General features: G+C 41.5%; 1 protein-coding gene and 1 non-coding gene across 7 annotated transcripts in view; both read right to left on the reverse strand.

The window, feature by feature from the left end:
* SLC66A2 (solute carrier family 66 member 2) overlaps positions 1-22579 on the reverse strand; it is a 68272-nt gene that overhangs the window by 39252 nt on the left and 6441 nt on the right. For 4 of the 6 annotated variants that reach the window (XM_053396717.1, XM_053396715.1, XM_053396716.1 and 1 more), the window contains 2 exons: positions 8198-8331; positions 4970-5023 (listed from right to left, as the gene is read on the reverse strand). In XM_053396717.1, the coding sequence (XP_053252692.1) occupies positions 4970-5023; positions 8198-8331 (188 nt within the window). The remainder of the gene's footprint in view (positions 1-4969; positions 5024-8197; positions 8332-22579) is intronic. The other 2 variants (XM_053396719.1, XM_053396721.1) reach the window with 1 other exon arrangement.
* Positions 1481-1554, reverse strand: TRNAN-GUU (transfer RNA asparagine (anticodon GUU)). Its single transcript has one exon. It is a non-coding gene; the product is annotated as a tRNA-Asn (tRNA).

A 22579-nucleotide genomic window follows, 5' to 3' on the forward strand; every position in this document is an offset into this window, starting at 1 on the left:
CAACGCCGAGTGGAAAACTTAGCAAACTTGCCTTTGGTCTTCTCTGCCCCCCCAACCTTGCCAGCAGCGCTCCTTGAGGCTTTGCTGCTTCTGGGGACGTGGCTTTTGGCTTCTGCTGTGGTTACTCTGCAAACCCTCTCCAGCTCCTGCCAAACAGCCTGGGCACTCTCAAGACCCTTGGAATGGCCTGCCTGGCCTGCACCCCCACTCCCAGGTGCATAGTTTCCAGTGGAACAGCTTGCCACTGCTTCTCTCTTTTCTTCTCTCAGCCGCTCTCCAGCACACAGCCCATCATTCAGACGTGTGGAAGCATTGCAACAGCCTCCCAACACAGTCCCAGCCCCTTCTGGGCTTTCTGGGCGTCCCTCAGCCCCTCCTGGGCTTGGTGCTTCCTCTGAGCAGCTCCCAGCCCCCTCTGGTCTGGCTCCCACTGCCGTCTTCAGTGCCTGCCACGCGACCCAGGGCTTGCTCCCGTCCACCTTATCAAAAGGGACTGCGTACGATTCATGGCTGTCTGCCATCTTCTCCCCCGGGGCCCAGCCTACTTACAGTAGTAGCTTCTTCTCGCACCCGGTTCAAGCGCACAGCTCCAGCGAGCCCTCTGCCTCAATCGTAGGCACAGCTCCAGCCTTGCGTCCTCTGCGTTTTCCCAGCGTCTCTTCAGCTGGCCACACCACACACACCGGCACGAACTTGGCTTATCTCTGCTTCAAAGCGTTTGCTGATAACCCCATAACCTGTTCGGTGATTTATTTGTAGCTTTACCAGCCCCCAGGGGGTCCACACGCTTCTTCTGCGCGACTCTCTTCTCCCGGGGCTCCTCCGGTTTCAGCAGAGTGTAAACACAGCGGGAACAGAAGCACAGTTGCCGTGTGTGCGTAATAAATCAGGCTTGACGCACGGTGTCTCCTTTATCTTACTTTAAGTCTTTATTCCCGTAGCAAAACAAACAGTTCATAACTTTCCTGGTGACAATGCACACATCTTTGCTCCTCTCACGCAACGAAGCAAACACACACTGAGAGAGACACAGTAGAACACTCCCCTCAGTATTCTAAACCACGCCTCAGAATGTGAGACGTCACTCAGAACTTCTTAACCCTGTGAGTTCTGATTCTCTCCACAGAAACTTAAACCCACAACCACAACATCTAGAAGGCACCACATTGGCTACCCCAGCAGTAAAATTACATATGACAGGTATTTCCTCGAGGGAGTGGAAGGTTCACTGATGATAAAAGCATGAGGACTGGTTTGGAGGTAGTTGGTTTGGTTGCCCTTCCTGACACTATTGATCCTTATGTAGACAATAGTGTTTGAACCCGCCCCCCAAAACCAAACTGCATGCAGTATTAGCACACTAGTATCATATATTCATGGAAGTGTAGACAGACTCATTGAAACATAGACTATTGAGTTGGGAGGGACCCCAAGAGTGATCTAGTCCAAACTGCTGCAATGCAGGAATCTTGCCTGCAGCTGTCCCTGGGTGGGCTTGAACCACCGACCTTCTGGTTAACAGCCAGACACACTGAACCATTGCGCCACAGAGATGCCGATAATCTTGAGCATGGTAATTTGAACACACTTTATGACTAGTGGAATGGGGGAGAAGAGGTCTAGCATTATCCTCTATGTGCAGATCGCAAGCACAACTGAAGAATTTTGATGGCAACCAAGAATGGCTAGATACTGCAGCAGGGTATACATGAACTGCCATGAGATATCATTACTAGATCTATATAATTAAAGGAACTTAGCTTCTCAAAATCTAGAGACTCTAGTTCTACAATTTCCTTGGTAATTACCAAATCAGCTGGCTGGGGATGGCAAGAGGCCTACAAGAACAATAATGTTAGCAGTCAAGCAAACTTTTCATCTCACCTGTGACACTAAATCCACAACAGCATTAACAAATCACTAATTTGTTCAGAGCATTGTTGTAAACAGCTAGCATTCTCTTGATTCAGAGAATGATTCTTCTAAAATGATAATCCAAACATGTTACAAGTGTGTAACTTGTTGTTTAAAGGAAAATATTAATCACCTTCAAAATATCACTAGCACGGATGAGTTAAACAATGTAATGGGGGGGAATCAAGTTTTTTTAAAATAAAAAAATACTCTGTTAATTTATTAAGAGGACCAAAGGCTTAATTTGAATATTAAAATTTGCTTGAAATGTTTTATTCATTATCTTTGCTCTTCATTTGTTTCCTAAGTTGTTTCTATTCGAAACCAGAAAGCTATCCATATGCTTAAGAAAATAAAGAGTCCAGTTTCAGAATAAAGTACTAGTTAAAATTGTTCTCCTAATTTTTCTTTTTGGGTGTAGAAGAATCAATGACACTAAGTGGTTTGCTAGACTGCTGACAAATATGCTCAAGAGGGACCTCAGAGAGCATAAGGAAGTAGCTCAGTTTGTGACTGGAAGGTAATACCAAATGACAGCTCCAATATCATATATCAGGTTTACTGAACTTCTATTCATCTAAACCCCCTAGGTAACATTGTCACTCTAATATACTATAGCGTGAAATAGTAGTGACAGTTTCCAAGGAGAACGGACACTCAAAGTGGAACACATCCTTCTTTGAGCTAACAGCACTTTACAAAACTGTTTTATCACCTAAAAACTCTGGTTTAACCAATTTCAAGAATGGAATGGAAAGCATTTATTTTAGCAACACATACATTTTAAAGTGCATTCTGCAATATGCAGGCATAAACCACTCTCATAATTCAATCGAAGCACACACAATTTTTAAATATTTAAAAAATGCTTTAAATATGAGAAAAAGCAAATTGTTGCTCACAGAAAGAGGAAACAAACCACCCCAGAATATGATTAATAGTTCTCTTTAACTTAATTGTCCTTCCTTGTATTCAGGAATCCCATTATAGAAAAGTTTTTGTCTCAGGAAGATCTATGCACAGCAGCATCTCAGCCAGCAAAGTGAGGAATGTCACATGATCCTTCCCAACTGGTTGGCAACATGCACAGTGTGGGAGAATGTATAACATTGATCTGAATGGCATGGCAGCAATATGCAAATCATTCACCTCACTGGCCATTACTTGGTTCCTTCCCTTTGCACCCACCCCAGGCAATATCATCAGTAGGCAACATCACAACACCAAGCCCACCAGTGGCATTCTAAGGCACTGGTCCATGAGGTTGAGCCCCAAGTACCACCTGACCCTCAGGACTCTGCCCAGATCATGCCCCATCCCAGGTCACACCTGCTCCATGGCCTCCTCAACACACACAAACACAGATACCACACATATATAAAATGCCACATATTAATATGCACACATACATCACCCTCTGATTTTTGTGCGGCTGAAATGTCGCCTATTGTTTAAAAGTAAGAGTCATTTCCCTACCCTCTGGTGCACAGGCTGCATCATTATCATTTTTATAGGATGCAAGTACCCATCTCCTTCAACCCACCACACTTCATTATCAGTTGTCCGTTACTGCAAGCGACTATACAGAGTGTGCTTAGTCACAGATTCTGGCATGAAAGCATAACTGGCAAAGCTCTTCTTCACCTTTGAAGGCTACATATCCATTTCAAGTAGGCATGTTGAGAACTTGCACACCCATTTTAATGAGCAGGAACCAGGCCTGTAAGCACACTTGAGCCGCTAAGGAAAAATATTTGACTTTTTGCCCCCACAATCTGGAAGTTTTGCTAAAGCACTTACTTTTCCACACATTCACAGAGTGCACATTTTCATTTAAACCTTGAACCAGGTTTGTGTGACTCCCAGCACATGCCCTGATTGATACTGAAATTAGCTGGCAAGTCTGCTAGTTGAATATTGGTAAATAAATATGCATTAATGCAACACTTAACTTTCTCAGGCTGTATTATTTATTTTTTTAACTTGAAACACTTGCTAATAAAACAACTTTAGTAAGCTTTTTCTGTGTTACAGGAAAAAAGACAAATGAATAATATTTCTAACCTTCTAAACTTCAACATATTATTGTTTTCAACCATGCACCACAAATAAGAAAGGAAGCAGAAATGTAAACAGGGAGTTTCAAGCAAGTTTACATCCTGTGAGTTAGTAGATCTTTGCACAGCACACTGGTAAAGATCACTACAAGCTAATGATGGAAATCAAAGAACAAAAAAAATGCAGCAAAGGTTTTGCAAAAAAGAAAAACCCTTTTTTGGAAAAAGATGCAGCAGAAAATGTTCTGAACAATAGAATAATTAAACTTGCACACTGAGAAAATGTTATTTCCTCCAATTCCAAAATGTAAGGAATGTAAAATACTTTGCAGCCTCTTAAAAAAGTGCCTCCTACTGCAATCCATTCTCTTCTGGCTGCTTCAAGTCTTGCAACAGATTCAAACCTATTATAGGCTTGGGTTATATTTAATCTCTGTGGCAGAGTTGTCACACAGAAACCCATCTGTTCAGCTCTAAAATGCAATAGCAACATCTGCAGGTGCCATATCTCATAAATCACCTGGATTTTATTTTCCATCTCCTACAATTTACCAGATGCTGGCAAGGGAAGTTGAAACAACCTGGTTATGGAACTCTTACTCTTGAACTTCAGGCATGAGAAGAATACAACATTATTATTGAGTGCATAAAAAAGGGGAATAAAGGGAAATAAAGATCAATTAAGAATGTGCACATCAAGGGACCTAAAAATTGGCCAGAATAATATTTTGAAGATAAAATGTGTGGAAAGGAGTAAAAACTTGCTTGAGGAGCAAACCTGAATGCATCTTTTTCCTCAGTCAGTATTAAAACTGAAGTGGGATTTTATTATTATGAAAAATGTAGCACAGGCATCGTCTTCGTAGAAATGATAATCATGCATTCATTTCTAACACGACAAAAATATTAAAAGGGCCAAAAGTAAAAATAAAAAGCAGTGAAGAACAGGTGGTGTTCAGATGGCAACCTCATGCAGCTTGGGTTTGTAAAGTACATACCCAGAAAGGATCTCTTGGGAGGTGTTTTGATTTCTTCATCCTTACTATCTGCAGCTACATTAAAACATTGAAGAGAAAGCAAAGACAAAACAGACTAGTTGACTCCATATAATAGCCAGCCTCTTAATTTGCTATAAATTAGTTCAGGGTTAGTATATTTTGCTGGTAGTCATGCTGGAAGGATTTGGTTATTTTAGTTCCTGTGCTGTCTACAAGACATTCTCCCCTGGATTTTGAAGCTAGATACAGTAATAATTGAGTCACAACGCACTGCTTAAAAAACATCTGAGAAATAATCTGAAATATATATTTACATAAACATAAGAGAATCCACAGCTTGAGCAAGTATTTAATGCAGTATATACATCAATACCAAACATGAATTATGTTGTCTTTTTACACTACTCTTAAAGAAAATTTAACAGAATGTTTCACTATAAGGCTTACGGAAGTTAAAACAGCATGAAATAGTTTACCCTCAGCATTTTGATAAACATTACTTAGGGATAGATGGCTTGATTGTAAATCAGTGACCATGTACATTGCATGTTCCATGTTCAAACTTCAGTGAGTTACAGAATATTGGATTCTTTGTTATTTCACTCCACTTGAGATAAACAGTTGCACACACTTCCTCAGAGTGCTACGAAACCAACAATTACTTAATTTAAACTCCATAGCCATGATTGTGTATATTCTGTGCTTAACACAATTAAATTCTGGGCAGCTACCTAAATTCTGTGTTCTGTAAATTATGAATTCTGTATAAGTTTTGCAAATCAAGGAATTTAATATGCTTCCAGAGTTTCTGTTACTTTATTTTGCTTCTTCTAAGGCAACAACAAAATCAATGTTCTAGTCAGCTCCATGGCTAAATTAACCTTGATTCTACCTGCACACTGGCTAGCCTAACTTTGCATTCTAATACCTGGGCTACAAACACGCTTAAATATACATACATACATACATACATACATACATACAGTGACCTAGCTAGTACAGGCTAGTCAATTAAGTGCAAAAACAGACAGATCACAATTACATATATGTCTACTCAGAAGCAAGCCTCATTGAGTTCAGTGGGACTTATACCAAGGTAATCATATACAGCACTGTAGCCTTAGTGTTTGCTACAGGGGTGTTTCAGGTGTTCATTTTCTTCTTCCTCCTCCTCCTCCTCCTCCTCCTCCTTCTTCTTCAGCAGCAACATAGCAGGCATATCAGAAACTCACAGATCAACTGTGATACATTCCAAGATTCAAAGTCTTGAATTTTGAGGAAACAGACGCCAACAGGTTTTTGAAATGGGAGCTCTCTGTACACATTGCTCCAGAAAGTAAAGTATTACCACAAAGGTGAAACAGGACATGATATTAATGGTGCAAACACAATTAAATGTGCAGGTTCTTGTTGTGTAAACAGCAATCACAGTAAAGTGTGAGAATCCAATGGAAGCTTTCCTTTAATTGCAAACAGCATTCAACAGAGGCCTTTTTACTAGGACTGTGGCTGGGAAATAAAGAGTTAAACTACCCCTCCTCACCCTTCATGATCCCAAACCTGCTCAGGCTTTCCTGTGGCTCCTATTTACATAACAAAAGGCATGCACATTATTTGCATTCACACAATTAACACCACGTCTAATTTAGCTCTAAAGCAGCTGGAAGTTGCACTTGTATGAGCCCTATATTTTTTTTGGTTAGACTGGACTTGTAAAGAGAATTATTTCCAGAGCAAAAAGAAACCCAGCAGGAGGAATGGCTCTTCTAGTCCACCACTGTTGGCCTGATAACTACCGTATTTTTCGCCCTATAGGACGCACTTTTCCCCCTCCTAAAATGAAGGGGGAATGTGTGTGCGTCCTATGGGGCGAACGCAGGCTTTCGCTGAAGTCTGGAGAGTGAAAGGAGTCGGTGCGCACCGACCCCTCTCGCTCTCCAGGCTTCAGGAAGCTATCCGCAAGCCTTGGGAGCCTGTGGGAGTTCCCGCCGGGCTCCCACAGCTTGCGGAGAGCTGCCTGCATCCCAAAGCCTGGGGCGCGCAGCGTCGCGCCGGGCTCCCTAGGCTTGCGCATAGCAGCCTGTTCTGGGGGCTGGGGTTGGGGGAAGCTCGGGCTTCCCCTGTCCCAGCCCCGCACCTGGGGGGGGAAATAAAAAAAAATTTCTTTATCCCCCCCCAAAAAAAACCTAGGTGTGCCCTATGGGCCAGTGCGCCCTATGGGGCAAAAAATACGGTATATCAATGTGATGGAGAAAATGTGAGGAGGAAACTTTTATTTATCAAATTTCAGCCATGACCCCCAAAAGTCCATACAAAAGCAGAGCTGAAGTTGCTCGCAATTTCAACATTTATTTCCAGCTTCCCAAAGTTATCTTCTTAAAAGATACTTAATTGGAGTTAACAGAAAAGCAACTCTTCCTACCACCTTTCCTTATTCCTCCTGGGGGAAAGGGTATTTCTCCATTATATGCAAATGAATGAATACAATCAAGGAATACCTTGTGCTGATCATTTCCATGGTGCCAGCATTCAGAAGAAAAGCTCCAAAGGATCCCCCCCATCTGACCCAAATACAAGCACACAGAGTGAGTTTTGTGCTACAATATGCTTCATTCTCTCACATCATCTCATAGCATATTTCATTAGAAAATGTAAATTCCCTAGGCCAAGCAATTCATAAATTAAGGCAGCTATCTTGCATTTTAGGATTGCAGCATTTTCTTGTTTAAATAAGCATATATTGAAGAATCAAAACAAACTGACAACCAACGAAGACGTAATCAAAACAAATTAAAACTACAACTTGGAAAGCATCAGGTTGCTCTTAGGGTTGGAGATCAAAAAGTGAGACCACCCTTCTTCTACAGGCAAAATACCATTTTGTTCTACAATTAACCCAGAGCTCAACTGAATTAACTTTTGCAACAAAACATGACGCCAGCTACTGAATAGGATTTGGCATATTCATAAGAAAGCATTTTTAAAACAAATAACAAATTTCCAAAAAACAGCCCATTACCACAAGTCAGGCTGAATGTTCTTTTAGTACAGAATTATTATTATTATTATTATTATTATTATTATTATTATTATTATTATTATTATTATTTTAAAGACAGTTTTATATAACATGTGCCAAATTAAAGTTCAGTATCAAAAAAAACCCCAACTACAAATGCAGAAGGGAAGGACAGTACATAGGATCACTGGCCAAGGGCTTCAACTCACCTGAAAAGGAGCGCCGTTTTATGTTCAGCTCATTTGTCACACGTACTTCAGTGCACAGTTTCAGCATCAGTAACATTGTAATTATCATAATGATGCTCTGCAACAGTAGAGGGGATTCAAAGTGCCTCCCAAACCTGGAAGAAAAGATGACAGATCAAATCATGAACATTCATTCTACCAACTTCAACAGAAATAGTCACACACACACAAATGTGGATCAAAGAATTCCACTTGGACTATGTTAATACATTTATACTCCATACTAGCCCAAGTGTTATTCAACAGCCCTAGCCCTAGGATGCATTGCCGCTGGCAAGCTGGCTGAAGCTCAGTGGTAGAACAACTGCTTTGCATGCAGAAGGTCCCAGGTTCATATCTGGGTAGGGCTGGGAGAAGCACCTCTCTGAAACCCTGGTCAGCCAATGCCACTCAATGTAAACAAGAGTCTGACTCAGGACAAGACAGCTTCCTATGTCCCTGCAGCCAAGACAGGGCTATTGCCGCATCAGACAAGAACAAAACATTGCAGCACAATGCTAACCAGAAGTCAGTCCTACAGAGTTTATGGGGTCACTTCCTGGTAAATGCAGGCTGGGTTGCTGCAATGGCCAACTCAAAAAAAATCCCTCAAAGCAGGACTTTTCAAATGTAGATGTGCACTTCTTTCTAGGGGCATAGGTTCCCCTCAGGGGAGATGTAAAGGTTTTTTTCCAGGTCCACGCTACTTCTCTCTTTCTGACCAGGCATCAGAGTAAAACCTTCTTGTGGGTTGATTACATTGCAAGCTGCTCAAAGGGTGGAAGTCAATAACATTTACTTTTACAATCAATTTGCAAAATACAGTGAGTAAAAGTAGAAAAGGATTTTGAGGATATTAATTTTGTTTAAACAACCCCATAGAAACAATCCCAGGAAACAATCCCACAGAAGTTGCTTAGCTGGGTGGTGATCCTTTGCGTTAACTAAAGGATTCATTGCAGTGTTTGAAACTCCCATTGTTCTAGGTGCATTTTGCAACCAGGAATTTCATTAGCACAAGCAGTTTCTGAGCTCTGGGCACTGTAGTGTCCCTAAGATTTCAGATTAAAACTGCAGAGTGGAAGGAAAGGAGGACCTTTTTCCCGCCTACTCACTTCCAGCTACTTTCTGAAGACTGAAGAAGAGACCCTCTTAAGAATATTAGGGGGAGGTGGGCAAGTGAAGGACTAGAGACCATGTGAAAAATAAACATAATACAGTGGTGCCCCGCAAGACGGAAAACCCGCTAGACGAAAGGGTTTTCCATTTTGGAGGTGCTTCGCAAAACAAATTTCCTATGGGCTTGCTTTGCAAGACGAAAATGTCTTGCAAGTTCCTGCAGGGTTTTTTTCCTCCCCCCCCCCTTTTCCCAAGCTGCTAAGCCGCTAAACAGCTGATCCGCTAAGCCGCTAAACAGCTGATCCGCTAAGCCGCTTAACAGCTGATCGCTAAGCCGCTTATCAGCTGATCCGCTAAGCCCGCTAAGCCGCTAATAGCGCTAATCCGCTAAGCCGCTAATGGGCTTGCTTCGCAAGACGAAAAAACCGCAAGACGAAGAGACTCGCGGAACGGATTCTTTTCGTCTTGCGAGGCACCACTGTATTTTAGCTGCAATTCATTCATTTTTGGCTTTGTATTCTTGTTATAAAAAAGTGCGCCTGGACATTCCATTGTTGCGCCCATAACCTAGGTTTAAGGTCTATTTAGCTTCTAGCTTTCTAACACTGATTCTTTGGAGTAATGGGGAAATCGGAGGATTTTTGAGGATATTTACAGTGAAATGGTTGAGATTATGTGGACATGACTGCCTTTCTTCTGTGCTTCTTGGGGTCACGTGATACAAATGAAGTTATGTAGGGATAGTACTTCATCTTCTCAAGAACTGCTTTTAACAAGAAGAATGCTTTCCCCTAAGTTTAAACTGATGTATAGAATTCAGTGTCTCTCTCGTGAAAACCACTAGAGGGAGATCTCTTCACTTCCTAAGCTTTAAAAATAATTGAAAGACACACTCACAGGAACAACTAAGTTCCAAAAGATTATCTTAAATATATATTGCACATGCACACATAAACTTACTAGCAACCCAACCATGTGAATGTGTCCAATCCTTTCCCTGATTTCAGACAAATGGGGATTTGCTGCAGTTACCAAGGGACAAATCACACCCAACATGCTGAAAATCACATATATGCTGCACTTAATCTCCACAAACTTCTCACCTTAAAAATGGTTACAGAGATAATGCTATATGCACATACAACCTGTGTCACATGCTATGCACCATACTGGAAATGGGGAGGGGCTGTTTACTGATGTACAACATGTGTATTAGGGGAGTGTTTCAGCAAGCCTACAGTGTTGCAGGAAAGGTTTCTGCATAATGCCTATCACCCTTTATTATTCTCATATTCCAAAGCTGAGCTGTAGTTTAATCCAATTCTAAGTTAGGTCCCAAGTGGGGTGGGAAGGGAGAGAAAACTAACCATGAAACTTCACTGAAAACACTACACCATAAATAGCAGATTCTTTTAGTTCTGTCCTCCTCCTTTCCAAACTCAAACAAGCTTCCCACAGTTATAGCACATGATGTTCACAAATCTTCTAGTACTTTGAGAGGACTTGCTAGAAATGATATGTTTATGAACAGTGTCACTTCTGTAAGCAAGTTTAGAAGATGGTAGGAGGAGCAACTGGGTGTGTGGCAGATGAGGAGGCTGAAGATTGGTAAGAAGGCCTAGGATGTAAAAATAAAAAAAAAGGTAAAGGACAGGGGTCCAGAGTTAGGGTAGCTGATAAAAGAACCATAGCAACAGTACGCTAAAAATAGGCAGCCGCGTATCTTCAATAAGTATTACTGAGAGCCAAGCAAAAATTAATTTAGGAAGCATAGGAAATCAACTAAGAGTGAAATTAAGAAACAAGCCATCCAAAATAAATTAATTTACTACTGTCTTTTAGCTATGTTTCCTGTGGATCAGGATTTGGATATCAGCCAAATGTTACAGGATAGTCTACCTTTTATGGCTGCATTAAATCCTAATCATAAAACCTGGGCATGACCTTCAATAAGAACTGGCTGCTATCCAAATTCTTCTTCCTGAATTGCATAGAAGCCTCCATAATCCCCTAATAAATCTCATGGGTAAGCACATGCAAAATTGAAGGGTTATAAAAGAAAAAAAGCTGTATCATTCACCGACTATTCCGAAGACTATTGGATCTGCAATATTTGCAGTTCTACGTATATTGCAGTTAGTGCCAGGTTAATTTATTTCATCATCCTAAATTCAGTTATGGCCTATGGCCAAAAGGCAAATGAACTGTAGGAAACATATGCCTGAAAATTGGAGGCTCCCACTTTCAACTTAATTTTTTTAAGGAGTCTTAAATCATAACAATCACCCTTCTCCATAAAAACCCTCTGTTATCCTATGCTAATTCCATTTACTTTCTGTCATTATCACACCCTCCATTATGTAGACATGTAGCAGGCACTAGCACAGGGGTGAGAAACCTCCAGTTCACAGGCCTAATTAGAGACAGCACAGATCCCCATTTGACCTGACAGACAGTTTTCCACACCACACTTGCTCCTGATTGTGAACTAACAAGGCAACTTTGCTAACATCACAAATCAGCTGATAGATGCAGACTTCAAGCCTGCTGAGGTTGGCTGAGCTACCTGAACTTTCCATGGGGAACTCCGTGGTGAGCAGATCCCAAAAGAAAAGTAGAGCCTGAAGTTAGCATCAAACAGCTAATCGGCAGTCACTTCAAGCCCTGCTTGGCTAGGTTCGGATGCTCATTTCTATAGTGCAGCTTGTTGCCATACGAAGGGAAAATGGGTCAACTGACATCATAGTGATGTCAGCTGATTTGACTGGTGGGCAGGTACTTCTGACCTCTCAAACTGGCCTGAAGGTAGAGGAGCCTACAATCTAGCCTGCTGATTAAAGCCAATTCCCCACTCCTCCACTAAAGGTAAAGGTAAAGGTACCCCTGCCCGTATGGGCCAGTCTTGACAGACTCTGGGGTTGTGCGCCCATCTCACTTAAGAGGCCAGGGGCCAGCGCTGTCCGGAGACACTTCCGGGTCACGTGGCCAGCGTGACATTGCTGCTCTGGCGAGCCAGAGCCGCACACGGAAACGCCGTTTACCTTCCCGCTAGAGACTTCCGGTCAGCGCCAGCAACTGTAATGGCGGATTTCCTCCGATCTCCGGAGGAAATCTGCTTCGTGGAGCCAGGGTTCTACCGCTACGGCGAAGCGGGGACCCGAAAAAAATCACAGGCGGGGAAGCCTGTGAACTGAAGGCTCGGCGGGCTCCATTTGCGTCCCCCCCCGCTGCAAAGGAGCCTTTTTAAAGGCTCCGGAACATACCGGGGGTGAGCGGCGCGGAGCTGAGAGCTGTCTACCCGTCTCCGCGAAGCGAAGCCGCATGCCATGGTTGGAGAGCGCTGACTCCTTCCTTTGAAATTTGGACTAAAAGTAACAACCCGTGAGTATTACGGAAATTGGATATTAAAAATCCCTTTTTTTGATTCGGCACGAGCGGGAAAGGCGCAAAGAGGAAGTCCGTCTCCCCCTCTTGTAAACATTTTAAAGCAAGGACTAGATAACTAAGGTTGAAAAGAACATCTTCTTCGTGAGAAGTCAAAAGTAACTAATTTCACGTTTTGGCAGTTTAAGTGAATGTGCTGGAGGATAAGAGTTAATTTTGAAAGTGGATTGTTACCCCTCCCCCAGGACCCGGGAGCGATCCGCGAGGGAGCCTGTTGGAGAGATTTAAAAGACTTTGACAGCTGTCAAACTAGCTGTCAAAGCTGAGAGGGAAAAAAAAGAGAAAGAACTTTGTTTCTATTGCCTCGGCTGGTCATATCTGTTACATTTAGGTAACAAATTGTCGAAAATCAAGGAAAATAAAGGACTTTTGGATTTACAACTGGAAGGAATACTAAGTAACCAGTACTCCCCTAGAGGGGGCTCTGGGACATTACAGAATGGCTGTAAGTGGAAAAATACAGACGGCACTTGAGAAGATCTTTCGTAGCCTGGGAAAACTTCACGAACAAAGCATTGTTTTGGCTAAAAATGTTACAATATTGAATGAAAAAGCAAACAAACCCGCGGAAATTGGAAGGGACTTGACTCAGGTCTTTGTACCAGAACAAAAAGACTGTGCCCTTGAACTAAAAACTCTTGCAGCTGAACAAGAAAAGGAATTTGAGAAATTTGAAGAAGCTACACATGACAATTTAGAGGGAAAGGAAGGAGGAGCTATAATGCAGCAGAGGATTAAAGAAAGAAGTAAAAAACAAGATTTGGATGACAATCATAACTATGGAGACCTGGCAGGCCAAAGGCCTGTAAAGATGGATTTAAAGGAAAACACAAATCTAATCAAAGTGGAAGCAGGAGTTTCTGGGACATTTGGACTTAAAAGAAGTAAAAAACAAGATTTGGATTACAATTTTAAATATGGAGGCCTGGCAGGAAGAAGTATGGACCTTATGGGGACAGAGCTTCTCCGAGATTTGGCGTTTAACATAAAGGACTATCACAAAAACCGGCAGAGAGGAAAGGAGAGAGACTTAAGGGCCTCGGATGTGAGATCACCAGGCTGATACCAGATGGATTGATGGACATTGGTTGGAGATTGAAACCGGGAAAAGTGGGGAGTGGGGTTTTGGGTATCCAAAGGCGGTACAAATATATATATATATTTTTCTTTCTTGTAAATAATCTGTTTTGCTATTCTAGATTAAAATGGGGAAATCGTGAAATGGAATTGGGGTCGACTTTAGAAAAAGGTATTAAGAATAAGATTTGATGTATCAAGATTGAGATTTATGTTAAAATTGGTTAAACAAAAAGGACTTAAATATAATAAGGTAAAATTTGGGGATAGGAACTTGTTGAATTAAAAATTGAATTGGAATACAAGAAGGGGAGATGTGGGGAAGTCAAGGAAAAATGTTATTGAAAGGTATATGTTTGTTTTTGGTTTTTTTTTTTTTTGTGTGTGTGTGTTTTGTTTTTCTTTAAATTTTTTGAAAACTTCAATAAATATTTTATACCTTCCCGCTAGAAAGCGGTCCCTATTTATCTACTTGCACCCGGGGGTGCTTTCGAACTGCTAGGTTGGCAGGCGCTGGGACCGAGCAACGGGAGCGCACCCCGCCGCGGGGATTCAAACCGCCGACCTTTCAATCGGCAAGCCCTAGGCGCTGAGGCTTTTACCCACAGCGCCACCCGCGTCCCCCATACTCCTCCACTAGCATAGTACAAACTCCCTGAGTAGATCAATGGTCCATCTAGACCAGTATCCCCTCTCTCTGAGTAGACAATACTAGTGTTCAAAGGAAGGGTGCAAAAACAATGAACACTAATCTAGTACTCCATTTCCTGTTTTCACTTCCAACACCAATCTATATAAATTCTGGAGAGAAACTGCCAGGTATATTGCTCTTATCAAGCTAGGCAACAGATGTTGATTTGGTGCTTGCTAAGTTGGTTTGTCATTTTTTGAACTGTTTAAAACCAGGAAGTAATACTGTCACACTGGTCATTCAATCTTTTACATAACTTGGGGGGGAGCCTTGTTATCCTTTAGTCACCAGGAAGTCTGGAAGTAGTATGCAGCTTTCCACACACTGAAATCTAATGCAAACACTTGCCTTTATCTTATCTACTGTAAGCAGGTAAGATGCTAACAGTAAGAAAATGTGTTGCCGTTTAGTTAGGTTTGCTGAAAATCTGGACTTGAGACGTAAACCAAATTTTATTCCCGCATTTCAATTCTGACAGCAGCTTGAGACCACTCCAGAAGATGCAAAAACAATAGGCACAGATACAATAAGTCGATTCACTCTCAGCGTCTCTGAAGGTATGTTATGGAAACGTGACCAAATAAATTCTGGGAAATGTGTTATGTGGCGTAGTAGTGGGTGGGACAATTGTGTGAGGAGAATTGCTTCCATTCAGACATGGATATCATTAAATCCAGTTCAACTAGCACTGAGGTTCCTAAATAGCTATAAATTACAACAGGTTTGTCATGCAATGTCATTTGCTCGTTTGCAAAGATAAAGAAGCACATATTAAAACTTAACAAACAAATGGGTCCAGTTTTCACAAAGCATGGCAGAATAGTAAGCCTCCCTTTAAGAAACAGCAAGTGATATTGCTGTGGACCCCAGCGGCTGTTTGAAGTAACATTTTTTTTAAATAGCAAACCTGAACGACTTCATACTCCATGGATGGGATTCATTCAAATAAGAAGCACGGCCACACACAAGGACTTCCACTAGCATAGAGGCTTGCCCCCAGCTCCCCTCACTCTCCCCAAATTGGCCTGGAGAACCCTCAGAACAGCACATGGGGGAGAAGAGGGCAGACCATTCTATCAGAAAAGCAGAAGTGTTTGCAGCAATGAAGCAATCTGCTTAGCATTACACTGAATTCTTCCACATCTCTCCAACAGTTCTGGGATCAGTTTTCCCATAGTATTTCAGCTTCCCCCCTCCTTAATTAAAAGAAGAAGTTTAAATCCATTTTAACTTATTACGCTACTGGGGGCCTGATTTATCTCTACTGAAATGGAAGGGAAAGCGACACTACTTTGGCCCTATGGATAGTGGACTAAAAGTATCATCAGCCCAAGTCTGCATGGCCGACAGTGATTGGATCTAGAGTCCCAAATCATCTAGAAAGCCATCAGTTCTGATCCCTGATGGCTTTCAGAGTGTAACTGGAGTCCACTCTTATCTCCACCAATTTTCTCAAAATTATACCACTTAGAAATCTAGTAAATACTATTTTTTTTTATTTAACAAAGTTTATATACTGCTTGATTATAAAACCACTAAGCAGTTTACAAGTGTATAAACTTTGTAAATAAATAAATGAATGAAAGGTGGAAAAACCTTAGAATTTTATCTCCATTATAAATTCAATTTTTATGCTGCTACAAACCTTGAGAAACACTCTAGTAGTAGTTTACTGAGCTAGGTGCTCTCTTCAACACAAGAGTTTTAACACTTTCCCAGTTAAAATTATGGTGTGGTGTCAAATGTATCTCAACAGTTTTGCTGTTAAACAATATTTTTCTGTTTAAAAAAACCCTGAAGCCAATTGTGGTCTTTCTTTCCAGCTATAATTTAGAGGGTCCAGTGAACCCCAGAGCAGATGGATACTGTTAAAATAAAAAAGTGGCAGAGAGTTAACCTTGGATCTCTGCTGCTTCTCCTAACCCTTCCTTGTGTCCCTTCCATCCCACTCAATATTCCTGAGATGTCTTTAAAGATTGCAAGCTTCTATTTCTATGCTTTGTTCTTTTAAGCCTAACTTACACTGTGGCACCTAATGCTGAGACATTTCACTATTAATAAAAAATATTATTTATATTAATAAAAAATATTATTTTTAGCTTTGACCCAGAAATTCTTAATAAGCAAGACATTTCATTACCCTTGGGTGGCCTCAGTCAATTTTTTGCAATTTCCCAGATGTCAGTATGTGACCTAGATCTTTTTCTCTTTCTCTCCCCCCACCCCACCTCTCTCACACACATACTGCTGAGAAGCAACATGAGTTTTTCCATCCTTTGACAAATCTGTCCTGCCCACCCATGAATAAGTTATAAATATGGAATGTGAAACCGAGAGGTTTCTTTCCCCAAGAAAAATGGGATATACAGTATAAGTAATACAGGCAAAGGCGAACTCGGCCCTCGAGATGTTTTGGGACTACAACTCCCATCATCCCTAGCTAACAGGACCGGTGGTCAGTGATGGTGGGAACTGTAGTCTCAAAACATCTGTAGGACTGAGTTTGCCTATGCCTGGAGTAATATCTGCTCCCTACCACTACCAAACTGACTCTACTTGGCTGCTTCTTTGCTCACTCGTTTTATTTTTCCTGAAGACCTGTCATAAATCAACCTTGCCCCACTGACTTTTAAAATAAGCATAACTGGGTGTAGTTTGGCCGCTCATATTGCATTGCCTGTCTCCCAGTCACTGCTGTAGAAGGATGCTGGAAGATGCTTCTGACAGGCCAGACAATACCTCTTGCCTGAAGTCTGCCTCCATGTCTTACCAAACCTCACTTCCCCAAACGTGGGTGTGTGGGTGTGTTTTTAATTCATTATGGCTCTTTGCCTTCTCTTTCCTGTAAGCCTTTTCCTGACTAAATTCCACCCTAAATTTCTTCCCAGTCCTGTTTGTTTCCTTCCAGCCTATCTGCCCTAGTTTCATTAAACCATTAAACCAAAACTTAATCCACCTCAGGTCCTGCAGCAATAAATGCTGCTCTTGTTACAGCAAGCACCCCAGACCTTTTTCTCTTTTTTTGCCTCTCCAACAAGTCCAACAAGTTTGCATCGTCCTCTCTACAGCTTGAGACTTTTTTCAACTTCCACAAAGTTTCCCCTTACCACCTTTATGCCAAACCAGTTAATTTGTGGAGGGAAAGTTAGGTCAATACTGTATGACAAATTTTTAGCTGAGACACAAGTCTTTCAAACAAACTTCATGAAACAGTTTTTAGATTGAGTTTACACACTCTGGTTCATAGCATTACTGATAATCAATTAAGATGCAATTTCAATCAGCATCAGAAGTTCTATAATTTAAGCATGAACATCATAGACTTGGCTCAGACAGAGCAGAGTGCAAGACTTTTAATCTCAGGTTTGTGGGTTCAAGCCCCACATCGAGCAAAAGATTCCTGCGTTGCAGGAGGTTGGACTAGATGACCCTTGTGGTCCCTTCCAACTCTATGATTCTATGAAACAAAAATAAATACATCTATGAAATTATGACCATTAGTAGAAGCATAGCAGAAGCATAACCACACAACGGATTACAACTGACTGACTATTGTGCTGATTAAAAGCCAGTTTATGCTGATTCAAGTAGCAAAGCTTTCTCTGTCGTCACTGAATTCTCAACAACTTTTAAACAGGGAAAGGTATAAATGAAAATCCAGTTACAATTCCGCATGTTTAAAAAGTGACTAATGAGTTAACATTTTTGACCTACAACACACACCACTAAAAAGCTAACAGCACCCATCTTATTCTCCTTCAGGCGACACAAGATGAATTTGGACAGTGGCCAATCCTCTGAAGGTCGGATGCTGGATTTACAGTGCAATCCAATGCAATCAACAGAGAAGAATACTCTTCAGTAACATTTGGCTTGTGTCCAAATTCCTGGTTTCACATTACATCCATGAGAGCTATAGCAATCCAACCTAAATGGCCATCCATAAACAAATTAAAATCGGGGGATGGGTTATTTCCCCAAGATTCATGGATCAATAAATAAATAGCTTGGTTGCAGTAATAATAATAATAATAATAATAATAATAATAATAAATTTTATTTATATCCCGCCCTCCCCAGCCGAAGCCGGGCTCAGGGCGGCTAACAACAATCAAATAATCAAACAATCAAATAAACCAACATTCTAAAAATATTTCATTATAAAAATTAATTAAAATCAGGTTAATGGCAACCATTAAGCAAAACTCTGTGCAGGTTGCCAGAGGAGGGAGTCAGGCTGCGCCCTGACCAAAGGCCTGGTGGAACAACTCTGTCTTGCAGGCCCTGCGGAAAGATGTCAAGTCCCGCAGGGCCCTAGTCTCTTCTGACAGAGCGTTCCACCAGATTGGAGCCGCAGCCGAGAAGGCCCTGGCTCTAGTTGAGGCCAGCCTAACCTCTCTGAGGCCTGGGACCTTCAGGATGTTTTTATTTGCAGACCGTAGGTTTCTTTGTGGGGCATACCAGGAGAGGCGGTCCCGTAGGTACGAGGGTCCTAGGCCGTATAGGGCTTTAAAGGTTAAAACCAGCACCTTAAACCTGATCCTGTATTCCACCGGGAGCCAGTGCAGCTGATATAGCACCGGATGAATGTGGTCTCGCAGCGAAGACCCCATAAGGAGTCTCGCCGCGGCATTCTGCACCCGTTGGAGTTTCTGGGTCAGTCTCAAGGGCAGCCCCACGTAGAGCGAGTTACAATAATCCAGTCTGGAGGTGACCGTCGCATGGATCACAGTGGCTAGGTCAGGGCGAGAGAGATAAGGGGCCAACTGCTTAGCTTGGCGGAGATGAAAAAATGCCGCCTTTGTTATAGCTGTAATCTGCGCCTCCATAGAGAGGGAGGTATCGAAGATTACACCCAAACTCTTAACGGACGGTGCTGGCACTAACTGCACCCCCGCAAGAGATGGGAGTTGCCCCCTCAATCCCATATCGTCCCGTCCCAGCCAGAGGACCTCTGTCTTCGAAGGATTTAACTTCAACCGGCTCCCACGTAACCATCCAGCCACAGCCTCCAGGCATCTGGTCAGTGTGTCTGGGGCCGAGTCAGGATGGCCATCCATCAACAGATAGAGTTGGGTGTCATCGGCATACTGATGGCAGCCCAGCCCAAAACTCCGAACAAGCTGGGCGAGGGGGCGCATAAAGATGTTAAAAAGCATCGGGGAGAGAATCGCACCCTGAGGCACTCCAATAAGATGTTGGCATGGGGAAAACACCCCTTAAGATCAATAATAAGATGATGAGAGTGCACTGACCAGGACCAGAGTGATGGTGGAGAAATACTGGCATAGAGGTAATACTGAGTTACTCATTCACTGACTTAAAGTCCCAAATTCCCTAAGCCCAGTGTTCATTTGACATTAAGATCAAGTATTGAAATTGTACATTACAATAATCCTAGGGCAAACCCAGTTACCAAACCCAGCACTAAATTGTTACCACTCTACACACAAATGCCTATCCACTTTACTGTGTTTGCCACAGACAAGTATGGCTTATCAAAATGAAATGGGCCTGTTTATTTCCTGTGTCTTTTCTCATGTTTCCCAGAACTTAGAACAAACACCATGGCTGTCCTTTGATAGGAGGCAAGGGCAGGGAGCAGCGGGGACATTCAAAAAATACAGATGCATTTTCCAACACTGCATCAGAAGAGTATGATTAGTTGTCTGACCTTGTGTGAGGGCGACAAGAGCAGTATAAGAGCTCAAAAAACACCCCCAGAATGTGCTTCTTGTACAGTATTTATTTAATACACTGCTGACCTTGAAGCACCTACCTCTAACACAGAACAATACCTGCTAGGAATCACATTGCTAGAAAAATAATGATGGGAATTCAGATGTCTGAGAAAAAATGTTTAGAGGACAGGAAGTTAAAACTACTTGTTTTTGTATCTCTTGCAGACAGTAGAACCACATACTACTATCCCAGAAAAACTGGAGTTAGAAATAATTTGTAAATATTAGATTTGTGACAGAACTATTAAATTATAACATTATTTTCCAAGAGAGGTGGCTGTGTTAATTTGCTGTAGCAAAAACAAAAACATTTTGTGAAGCCTTAAAGATTACCAAATTTATAATGACACAAGCTTTTGTGAACTAAAGTCCACGTAATCAGATTCTTCTTCTTATGTTTCCTTTGTGGTAGGAACTTTCCTGGTTTATGATGTTTACATTTTATGAAGGGAAAGGAATCAATGTTCCAAATAAAAACGTAACTATACAAATAGACCAAAGCAGTAAATAAACATAAGGCTAGAAGAAAAAATAGCATGTGTTATAGTGTAACCCTACAAGCATAACAATAGAACCAAGCAGCATGTCAAAGCAATGGTTGGACCCAATGGCAAAATACTCTTTCACTATACTGTAAAATATGTTAACTTGTAATAGCTATTTGAGACATATCAGGGTGACATGCACTACACATCTATCTAGCTATGGCTTTTCAAGCAAAAGTTTGCAGACATAGGGAATAATTCAAAAGAGTCAATCAAACACGGTGGGTTTGTTTGTGTATCTCTATCTCTATCTCTGTCCAACAAGTTACTGTAAATATCTCAAGTGCCTAATCCCAAGTGGTGCATGGGCAGGATAAACATTTTATATAAACAAATAATAAAATACTGTTACAAAACCATGAAGTTGAATGATGATAATCAAGCTACCCTATGCACTTTTCACTTGTTAGTAGACTATAACCATTGGGGGGAAAGGCAGCAACAACATCAGATTTGCCCGTTGCACTCATTGCTCCAATTAACTATACCAGCCTGCTTCAACTTGCTGCCCTCCAGGTGTTGTTGGACTACAACTCCCATCAACCCTCACTCCTGGGTCGAGCTGGCTGGGGCTGATGGGAGTTGTAATCTAAATATCTGGAAGGTATCGGGATGGGAAAGGCCGACTGAATATTATTTAGAAATTAGGAAGTTTTAGGATCTTGATGCAAGAAAGCTATGTGGAATAATCTTCTTTGAGGTTGGTGGGTGGGGCATCAGTCCACTACTCTTTGTCTCTTCCTCAGACTGAACTTCTCATAAAATGATTTGTTGGTTAGGGATAGTGCCCAAAGTTAATTATATTTTATTGTGAAGCAAAGTTCACCATATAAAGGATTGGTTATGCTAGCTTTAATGCTGGAGCCCATTTTGACACCTGTATAATAAGAGCAGAAAAGTGGGAAATATTTTAAGAACAGTAGGAGGGCCACAGTTTGCACACAGGAATATTGTAGCCCAGAAGATTTCCACAATAAATGACTACACAGATCAACTGTTAGAGGACAGCCTCAAGATTTACTGAGTTACTTATAAGCATAACCTTCTAATAGATGTGCCAAAAAATTCACATTCTGTGGACTCCAGCCATAACTGGAACAGTAGAAAGCAAAGCAAGAGACTATTTTTGGGAACACAGTGCAAAGCAACACAAAACTAAAAATTAGGAAGACAAATCTCTTCAGCTCCAGACCCTCAACCACTTACATAAAGAATCCTATGGGTTAGATCCATACCAGAGCTGTAATCTAAACCACACGTAGAGTAAATAGGAGTAAGCCCTATTTAATTCATAGGACTCACTCTAATAAGACATAGTTGGGCTTTTAGCTTTAGCCATACCTACAGTAAATCCACTGAAATCAGTAAGCATGATTAAGTCTGGATCCAACCCTATGTGTTTGCAGCCAAATGGATAACAAAACAAAAAGAGGGTATACCTGGGCAACAAAGCATGCTGTGACTCACATGGATAGCAAGAAATCTGTGAAACTATTTTTAACTCAATATTCTGTTTATTTTATTCTCACATTTTAAGTTTTTCTTAAAAATATTGTGTGTGTGTGTGTGTGTGAAATTAAAGTTTTCAGATTCGGAATCAAAATAGACTTTTCCATAATATTTTACTCTCTCTGCTGTTGTATTACTGATAGCCAATGTGTTGCAGCTCAGAGTGGATTGGGATTGGGACCTAGAATCAAATCTAGGACGAATCCTTCTTCTACTTCAGTTTTGTATGACCAATGTA

Source organism: Podarcis raffonei, chromosome 7 (genome assembly GCF_027172205.1).
Source record: "Podarcis raffonei isolate rPodRaf1 chromosome 7, rPodRaf1.pri, whole genome shotgun sequence".
Classification (NCBI taxonomy): Eukaryota; Metazoa; Chordata; class Lepidosauria; order Squamata; family Lacertidae; genus Podarcis; species Podarcis raffonei.